The 10,538-nt window shown below is 38.6% G+C and overlaps 1 protein-coding gene across 1 annotated transcript; it reads right to left on the reverse strand.

The window, feature by feature from the left end:
- Positions 1-6,786: 6,786 nt before the first annotated feature.
- On the reverse strand, positions 6,787-10,273 carry LOC122020293 (auxin-responsive protein IAA17-like). Its single transcript, XM_042578164.1, has 6 exons — positions 10,164-10,273; positions 9,588-10,045; positions 8,492-8,721; positions 7,447-7,570; positions 7,188-7,249; positions 6,787-7,045 (listed from the first exon to the last, which is right to left on the reverse strand). Exons 1-6 carry the CDS (start codon positions 10,266-10,268, stop codon positions 7,008-7,010), a joined length of 1,017 nt encoding a protein of 338 aa, XP_042434098.1. The 5' UTR covers positions 10,269-10,273; the 3' UTR covers positions 6,787-7,007.
- Between the last annotated feature and the right edge of the window lie 265 nt (positions 10,274-10,538).

The raw sequence follows: 10,538 nt of genomic DNA on the forward strand, positions 1-10,538 counted from the left end.
AAGTTGTCTTGTTATCTGATATGTTTGAATGAGCGTTGCAGGAAAGTCCTGAGTGTACTTAGGCAAAAACCCTAACTCTGGTTAGGTAGGTGGAAAACCCTAGGGGGTGGTAACCCTAGGTGAAGAAATGTCCTAGCTGCGGTTAGGCAAAGGAAAAACCCTAGAGGGTGGTAACCCTAGGTTCTAGGGGTGGTAACCCTAGGCGAAAAGTTTTGACGGATCGAAGGCTTCGGGCAAAAATCCTAGAGTCGGCAACTCTAGGTTGAAATCCTGGTGTTGCGAACCAGGTGGAAGTCTGGACGGGTCGTGGAGCGGACGTCCAGCATGAAGACCAGAAGACTCGAGCACCGAGCAAAAGTCCAGTTGGTCTGGAGGATCGACTGGCAACAGATATACTCTCCTGAGTGGAGTAGGTGAGGACGCGTTTCTCGGTGAGGGAACATTATGTGTCGGTTCGACGTAGAGTTTCTATGATACTCAAAGTCAGAATCGGACAGTCGGAGGCTATCCCATTTCTTATATTATAAATATTGTTTTATGTTTGGACTAATTTTATTTTGTAGAAAAAAAGTTGCTGGAGAAAGCAGGTCCGAGCACTTGGAAGGGATCCGAGCGCCAGGGGTCCAAAATCTATCGGGAAGCTGACATGGCACACACGGAGTGGCTGAGCCACATGGTCTAGGTGTCCAGAGGGGTTTCGGGCACCTGGAGGGGTTTCGAGCACCCAGAGGGGTTTCGGGTGCCCGGAACAGTCTATTTAAGGAGCCTCGACCAGAAGCTGCAGAACAATTCAACGATAAACTCTCGCTTCTTCGAGCTACTCAGAAAACGCCTCCACGACGTCCAAAAGCTCTGACGATGATCCTTTTAGAAGAATTTCTTTCAAGAGTCATCGGTATTGTTTTCATTTCAAGTCTCTTTTGTACTTCAATTGTAATCCCTTATAATCTTTTGATTGATTAGTATTTGCCCATCGAAAGCACTCTTACATGTGGGCCTTGGAGTAGGAGACGCCACAAGCTCCGAACTAAGTAAAAAATCTTGGTGTCTTTGTTCTGTGTGTTTGTCTTTATTCCCATTCTGCTGTGTAATTACTTTGAGATTTCCAAAATGAAAAGTGAAAGTCACGAGCGCTATTCACCCCCTAGTGCTTTTCGATCCAACAATTGGTATCAGAGCGGGTCGCTTCGATTTGGTGCAACCACCAATTAAGCATATTTTCGTGGTACTTTTCAGATTTTCGGAGTCGATCGAAATCGGTAGAATTGCCGCCTTCCGATCTAATTTTATCGCAATCGTATTTTTCTCGAAGCTGGTGCAACACCACTCGAGTTCGTATTTTTTTCCTTCTTCCCGCACTACTAATCCAAGACCAAGTCTTGGAACAAGTTTTTTTGTTTTCCTTGTGTGCTAGATTTAAATGGCCAATCAAGAAGGCTATAGCACAGCCTGACCACCGCTCTTCTCTGGGAAAGACTTCGATTACTGGAAGGGTCGAATGGAGTCCTACCTCCAAACCCAGTTCGAGATGTGGATGATCATCAAGACTGGGATCGCACTTCCACTCAACGGCTTGGGAAAACCACTTTTATGCTAGAACTGGGACGCAAATACAATAAAAAAGGTCGAGGCCAATGCCAAATCGACGTATACACTTCAATGTGGTCTAACAAAGGAGGAGCTGAACCGAGTCAGCTCGTTCTCATGCGCAAAAGAGCTATGGGAGAATCTGATTAAGCTACACGAAGGTACTTCCAATACAAAAGTAAGTAAGCATGTTTTAATAGACGAATTCTTTGAGTTACATGAGCAGACTAATAGAAAGGTATTGCGTTAGTTGCAGGTACAAGCAAGACAAAGGAAGTTGGAAAGAAGAAAGCACTGAAGGCAACGTGGTCTGAATCATCAGACGAGTCCGACGAAGAAGAAGAACAAGCAAGCATCCTCGCTCTACCAGTACTAGCGTATGTTGCCGAAACTAAGAGCGAATCAGAAACCAAGTCTGAGCGAAGCCACAGATCCATATCCATTCCCGAAGGGCCTAACCCCTCTGTAAGCTCTTTAATTTCTGGTGTAGATAATTTAAAAAATTTAGTTTATCATTTATTAAAGAAATTAGTCAAATCCAATGTTCGGGTCAAGTCACTCCAAAAGGAGGTAACAACCCTTAAGGAAGTGACTAACTTAAGTCCTTTGACTGAGCCAGTTCAAATTGAAAGTTCAACCCAAGTCCAACAACTTGAGGAAGAAATTTTCAATTTGAAAACTCAAGTTAAAGAACTCAAGAACACGTTGGAACGGTTCACTTTGGGTTCCAAGAATCTTGATCTGATTTTTGGAAAACAAAAAGCAGTTTACAATCGATCTGGACTGGGATTCAAGGCTAAAAGAAAATATAAGTCATATTTTTTATCACTTGTCAATAGATCAACTAGAAAAATAGTCTAAGCATGAGTTCCCAAGTTAAACTTGGTTAATCAAGTTGGACTTGGACTATATTGGGTCCCCAAGGATAAAATGCATTACCTTGATAGACCCTATCGAGGTTATGATCCAAGGGGAGCTAATAGAAAAACTATCTTTATCAATAGATAGAATTGTCTGATGCTTGCTTTTACTGCTTTTTAGTATGCATGCTTAGACTAGGATAGTTAAGGACCTAGACGTGATTTACACTTGACTAATTAAACCTAGGAGTTAAAATAAGGAAATTAAATATTCAATTTCTTTGAAAGGCTTTGTGTAGAAGTGTTGGATGATCTCATACCCAAGAAGGCCTAGTGTCTCGTCACAGCCTGGAAGCCGATCTTCGAAAAAAAATATTTAATTAACTTATTTTAAAATCTGAGTCTAACTCAAATGTAAATCAATCCTTAGATGGAATTTAAAATGAAGATTAAAATTAATCATCTCACAAAATTATTAAGTTTCCCTGATTGATAATTTAGAAAAAAAAGGGTGAGATGAACTTAGGATTAAAATAGTTAATCAATTCAAATAACTTAATTAATTTTGAAAAATTAATTTTAATCTTGATTTCAATTTTAAAATCATAATTAATTTCAAAATCTTAATCATAGTAAAGATTCAAAAATCTTAATTATTATAATTAAATTTTCAAATTATTAATTATTAGACTTTAAAAAATCTTGATTAATTTTCATGATAACTAATTTTCAACTCAAAATATTCATTTTCAAACTTAATTTTTTTAATATATTAAAAATTTTAAATGTTTACTCATATTTTAAAATATAAAGTTCAAACTCATTGAAAATTTAAATTTATATTCTAATTCTCAATATTTTTTAAATATTGATAAAATTAAAATAAAGATAACTCCATCTCACACTCACTCATAAGTTGAACATGCTTGATAACCTAGAATGGATGAGATGGAAAATTAGAAAAATATAAAATAACTATTATATTTTTTTAATTTACATGCTTGGACTCTAGAATCCTAAGGATTTATTTTGGCATTAATTAAGGGGGAGTGCAAAAAAAAAATTGACATATTATTTGTTAAAGAGCTATGATATTCATCTAGAAAATTCATTTAGAAAATTCTTAAGGATAGACACATAAATGATGGAACCCACAAAAAGTGAAATGGTGGGTCCCATCATTTATGTGTCTATCTTTAAGAATTTTCTAGATGAATATCATTTCTCTTTGTTAAAACATTATTTTTCAAAGGTAAATTTTTCAAAAGGTTCAAATAATTCTAAAAGTATTTTCTAAAATATTTTTCAAAATAGTTGTAAAGTTAAGCTTTTATCAAAGTTCTTTTTTGAATACTTCTAACTAATTTTTTTTTTAAAAAAAATCCTTATTTTGAAATCTAAGTACTTGACAAAACATTTCAAAGTTTAGCTAAGTTTTTTTTTTTTTAAAAAAAAATTATGACAGTTTCAAAACTTAAGTTTATCTATGTTTTTGTCGAAAAAGCTAACTATTTTTGCAAAAGAAAAAAAAAATCCTTTTACAAACCTAAATGTTTATTAAACTTCCTTTCAACTAAGCTTTTAATTAAGATTTAGCTAAGTAATTTTGAAAACTAAAAACTAAACTTAGTTAAAGTATTTCCTAAACTTAGCTATTTAGCAAAGTATTTTCTCAACACAATCATTTTAAAGCTAAATTCAAGCTAAGTCTCTTTTCAACAAAGGACTTTCAACTAAGTTTCTTTTAAAAATCTTTTTCAAAAGCTAGGTCCTTGACAATGTTTAAGGAAGCTACCCTTCAGGGGGAGCTTAAAGTTAAACACAGTAATATTTTTACTATTTTTTAAACAATCTTCTCCCTACTTCCTTTCTTTTTTTATTTATGTCAAATGGGGAGAGGAAAGTCAAAGTTAAGTAAGGGGAGGATAAGGAAATTTTTTTGAGAAATTGTTTTTATTGCATTTATACTTATGCTTAAAATTCCTTATATTACTGTTTTTTTACTTAACTTTGAACCATGTTGTCATAATCAAAAAGGGGGAGATTGTTGGTGCGGGAAGCATTCAACGATCGAATCTGTGTTTTGATTATACCAAAGGGCTCAAAGTTAAGTTGTCTTATTATCTGATATGTTTGAATGAGCGTTGCAGGAAAGTCCTAAGTGTACTTAGGCAAAATCCCTAACTGTGGTTAGGCAGGTGGAAAACCCTAGGAGGTGGTAATCCTAGGTCCTAAGGGGTGGTAACCCTAAGTGAAGAAAAGTCCTAGCTACGGTTAGATAAATGGAAAACCCTAGGGGCGGTAACCCTAGGCGAAAAGTCTTGGCCGGTTGAAGGCTTCGGGCAAAAATCCTGAGTCGGAGACTCTAGGTTGAAATCCTGGTGTCGCGAACCAGGTGGAAGTCTGGACGGGTCGTGGAGCGGACGTCCAGCATGAAGATCGGAAGACTCGAGCGCAGAGCAAAAGTCCAGTTGGTCTGGAGGATCAACTGTAACAGGTATACTCTCCTGAGTGGAGTAGGTGATGATGCGTTCCCCAGTGAGGGAGCATTAAACGTCGGTTCGACCTAGAGTTTCTATGAAACTCAAAGTCAGAACTAGATAGTCGGAGGTTGTCGTATTTCTTATATTATAAATATTGTTTTATGCCTGGACTAACTTTATTTTGCAGAAAATAAAGTTGCTGGAGAAATCAGGTCTGAGCGCTCGGAAGGGATCCGAGCGCCCAGGGTCCAGGCACCCGGAACTACCCCGGGCGCCCCCAGTTGGTCTGGGCGCACGGTGTTGGTCCGGGCGCCCGGAACCCAAAATCTATCGGGAAGCTGATATGGCACACGCGGAGTGGCCGAGCCACGTGGTCTAGGCACCCGGAACAGCCTATTTAAGGAGCCTCGACCAGAAGCTGCAGAACAACTCAACAATCAACTCTCGCTTCTTCAAGCTGCTCAAAAAACGTATCCACGACGTCCAAAAGCTCCGACGACGATCCTTTTAGAAGAATTTCTTTCAAGAGTCATCGGTATTGTTTTCATTTCAAGATTATAATCCCTGGTAATCTTTCAATTGATTAGTATTTGTCCATCGAAAGCACTCTTACGTGCGGGCCTTGGAATAGGAGTCGCCATAGGCTCCGAACCAAGTAAAAAATCTTGGTGTCTTTGTTCTTTGTGTTTGTCTTTATTCCTATTCCGCTGTGTAATTACTTTGAGATTTCCGAAATGAAAAGTGAAAGATACGAGCGCTATTCACCCCCCCCTCCTCCCTTCTCTAGCGCTTTTCGATCCAACACGTAATCTCACTAGAATCATGCATGGGATCTATCACACGGATGATGTAGTCAGGGCAGTAGGAGTCATCTTGTTCAACCACACAATAGTCTAGTCAGTCGGACTCCTACCTCATTCAACTAAATTTGAAGAAGTGATTAGTGATGCAAGAGATAATCAGAGGGGTCACATGGCACCAGAGGTCAATAGTCATGCTGAGGTGACGGTCAAAGTCAATGGAGAGTTGTTTCTTGATTCCACAATGCCTTGACTCTGAAGGAACCTCCGACTCTGAAGAGACCCCAACTCCAAATGGATCCTAGACTTCTTAAAAGGTTCCCGACTTCTAAAGAACCCCCAACTCCGAATGGGTCCTAGACTCCCCGAAAGATTCCTCGACTTCGAAGGGACCCCAACTCCCAAAAAGGTTCCTCGACTCCAAAGGGACTCAGACGCCCAGACTCCTTGAAATGTTCCTTGACTCCGAAGGGACCCCTGACTCTAAATGGATCCTAGACTTCTCGACTCCCTGAAAGATTCCCCAACTCTAAAGGAAAACCACTCGAAGACGAACGTTAGTTATCGCTCGCGGAAAATGTGAGTAACACCACTGTTTAGCCCGGAAGTCATGGGTAATGCCTTCATTTATTTTAGGAGACATAACATTAGCAGAAATTTTGAAACACGTGGAGAATATGGGACTACAATCGTCACTCTATAAAAAATAGCCCGATCCTAGGGCGCAGGTACACGTACACACGCATACAAACCTTAACTACTATTCTTCGTTCTCCTTCCTCCACCCCCATCAGAAACTCACTTAGCCATCGGAGTAGCTGCTGAGGAACCTCGACCGTTATTTTGACCTTCTCTCTATTTTTCTCTCCCCAAGTCCCAACGGTCCTTTCCCCAAGTCCTCATCATTGCTTGTCACTCGATAACTCAATCAACATCGACACTTACTCATCGGTGGCTCGTTTGTCGACGTTTTCAAGCGGGATCATATAGCAAGAGCAGCACGATGACAATTTATCACATGGATGATAGATAATTGGAAAAATGGATCACGAAGAGTGGAAAAGCAAGCAAACACTAACATAATCATTATACAGAAAAGATGTAGACTTAACAGAGAAAGCATGACTCCGACAAGCTCATATAGAGATTAGGCAACAACAAAGTCTTAGTCAATATAAAATTCCAAACCACAGATATATATAAAACACTTGCTAATTAAAACCCTTAACTTCTGACTCAAGAAGAACCTTTCGGCTACGGTACGAAATTAAAGCTCCCTAGTTCCGGTTCTTGCACTTCTCCATGGCCCTTGGAGCTGTAAGAGAATAATAATATTTCATTCAGAACACATATGACGCCATAATGAATTAGAAACAGAATTAAAGAAATTGGATCCTTTTTGGGTCAAATATTTGGAAATTATATATTTTAGCATTATGAAGATGACCAGAACTCACCGAGTCCAATTGCATCAGAACCCTTCATGATCCTCAATCTTCTGCAGGAGTCAGTGAACATCCTGGAATAGCAAAAGGCCAACAATGCAAAATTAACCTTTCAGAATCTGACAAATTTCAGAAACGACAGAGGTTGGTAATCTAAAGAAACATTAATGTCTTGGCCATTATAAAAATGTATTCAAAATACCTGAATCTCAATTTTATTTTCCAAGAGTTTCACGTGAACAAGGTAAACAACTGTAAATAGTCAACTTACTTCCATGGTACATCACCAACAAGCATCCAATCTCCATCCTTGTCTTCATAAGTAAGAACATATTCAGATCCATTTAAGAGAACCATCAACCTGCTCTCAGATAGACCATCTCTGGTTGGAATTCCTTGAGAACAAGAAGTATTATTTATATGCCACAATAGCCAGAAATATCATATCACGAGAAACATTAGAACGCAGTATATCTGATTTATCAAGATGGATAGGCTAGAGGAGATGTCAGTGTCCAGTAAAATAAGTCATCTGTCAAATATAAATATATGGAAGTGTAAGCTCTATAATAGTACTAGGTAGGAGGCCTTATGTATGATCATGTCTCTACGATGGGGTAGGGATCAAATCCCGATGAGCGCATGCTTCGGGAAAAAAACTCCTTCCACCCCTTTCCACTTGACGGTCGGGTATAAGCTGACCTTGTAATTTACTTTCCTTCACACAACCTAGGGACGAACTATTAAGAGCGTCCGGGATGAGCGTAATTACCTTTTGCTACAATATCTATGATATCCTTATTTATGGAATTCACCTATGTTCCATTCAGGTTACTATCCTGATGCACATATGATGATTAGGCTAAGACACTATAACTAAAGTTGATACATCTATTTTCTTAGTTCCATAGCCAATTACTTATCAAACAGGATGCTTGGTAATCAAAGATATCATACCATACCATACCAAGATGAGAGATTGAGTAAAAGAAAATTAAGGATAATGTTAGAAATGTCCCAACTCAAGAATAACCAAGGACCATAGGCACTAAAGGAGGGGGAACCATTTATTTTAAGTTCGACGTAATATGAAAATAGCTGCTCCTTGGAAGATATAAAACAACAAAAAATGATTGGTTAGCAATAATTTAACTCTTTAATCTATCAGTTGTCGCCCAATTGTAATAGAGTTCAATGTCCAGAACAAGTGTGTTTACCATCAAATATTTAGAAGAGATTTAAGCTATAATTAACTGGTCATATTAAATGCAAGAGCAAATCTTTAATGGAGATTTCAAATGGGAGAAAGAGCTTACCAACGGTGAAACCACTGAACATCTTTTCAAGTGCCAAAGAAAGTTCTTTGTAGTCATTATAGGTTATCAAGTCAACTTTCCTAAGATAAGGAGCACCATCCATGCTAACCTTGACATAAAGACAACCCAACTCAGGTTTTCCATCCACTTCTTCTTTGTTCTTTGGTGGGTTAGTAGCCATTGTGTTCTTTCTGTAGCTCCGGATTGGTGGCCAACCAACAACCTGTGCCCTGTCACAGAACAAACTTAACTGTTAGATGATTGTCACCAATCAACAGACATTTGCATCAATATGGCATGCTCTCACATCGTTTCCAGAAAACACAAAGAAGATGATCAAATATTCCAAACCATATAGACCAGGAAAAAGCAACTACAGGGACATTCTTTCATAATTTTAACTTTGGGGTAAACAAGTTTTTCTACTAATTGGGTTCAAGGGAAATCATGATCGGCACAAACCAAGGCAGGTCAAAGATGCTCCGGAAGTTGGCGTAAGATTAAAAGAAAAGACTCAAATCAAATCAGATAATTAACAAAAAATGAGGCAACAAAGCAAACAATACTGTTTTTTTAGCAAGTACAGCAAAGAAAAAAATATATCAGAACCGTATACAAGAACAAGGGGGAAGTTTTTTTTTCCCCAGAAACCAAAAGTTTTCCCTCTAGCAGCGAAGTGATGCAACTATTAGCTTATTTGGAACGATCAAGTTAATGGATTTGAACTTCCATTTACAATAGTGTAGATCTCTGCGACTGTGCTTAGTAAAAATTAGAGCTCTATTATCTCAAAAAAATTGATTTAAAATTCTAATCATAAATCATGGATTTGTGCTTGGCGATTCATGGGAATTCATAAAACCAAGAAGTCTGTTAAAAATTTATCAATAATATGTGATTGAAAAATGGAATTTCGCTTCTCATTTAATCACTAAAATTTAAACATGATGATTGATATTAAAATAACAAGACCACTTTTAATGTACCATATGGAATTGGATTCTTTTTCCAACAAGAAATGATACCCAACAAACCGTAGTAGAGTGATAATCAGAAAAGGAGGAAGAAAAAAAAAATCTCAGTTTATTCGACTTACTTTGCAGCAGGAGCAGTTTCACGCTGGTTTTCGTCAGAATTCCCCACAGAGAGCTTCGAGTCGTGGCCGGACACCTTCGTTCCGAGATCCTTGGAGGCACTCCCTAGCACAGCCGTCTTCCCGCAGCCAGCCCCATCCCTCCTGGGAGAGAACAAAGCGCTGCCGTTGGACATTTCCTTCTCAGATCCACCCCCACAAGCAGCTAAACCCCACTTCCCTGCTCCCGCATCCAAGGCGTCAGTGAATCCCCTCTTCCCGCCAGTGAAGAAGCTCTTCGGCGGAAGCAGCTCGAGAGTGAGGCCAACCTTGCCGTCTCGGTCGGGTGAGTCCGACCCAGGAAGGCCCAACCGAAGCTCCGTCTCCTTGAGGTTGAGAACCCCATCCTGCGAAGCGGCCGCCGCGGAGGGGCGCTCCGTGAGGGCGATGTAATCGTGCTCCAGAGGCAGTGGCATCAACCTCTGCGAAGGTCACCAGCGAGCATTAGCACACAAGGAAACGAAGGAGAAGAAAAGAAGAAGACAGCAGGAGCAGAGAGCAGAGAGCAGAGAGCAGAGAGCGAGAAAGCAAAGGAGCGACCTTTGAGAGTTGAGTTTGGTATCTGCGTACGAGCAAAGAGAAGCTTGCCGTATTTTGTCTCCATTTATTTAGATCCAGAAACATGATAATTCTTTTAGATCCCATTTGTGTTTTTTTTTTCTCATGTCTGATTTTATTTGTATTAGTTTGTACAGGCAAATTTTATTGAACGAACTTTTAAATATCTGGATAAACTAAGTTTATTAATATTTAAGTTTATTTTTTACATATATTTTTAATAAATGAACATAAATAAATTTCATTTAGCTATAAAATTAATAATACAACACTAATTTATATACTTTTAAATAAAATAAATAACTTATTTAAGTCATATTAAATTAGTCAATATCTGGATTCATACTTAAATATTAG

Source organism: Zingiber officinale, chromosome 1A (genome assembly GCF_018446385.1).
Source record: "Zingiber officinale cultivar Zhangliang chromosome 1A, Zo_v1.1, whole genome shotgun sequence".
Taxonomy (NCBI): domain Eukaryota; kingdom Viridiplantae; phylum Streptophyta; class Magnoliopsida; order Zingiberales; family Zingiberaceae; genus Zingiber; species Zingiber officinale.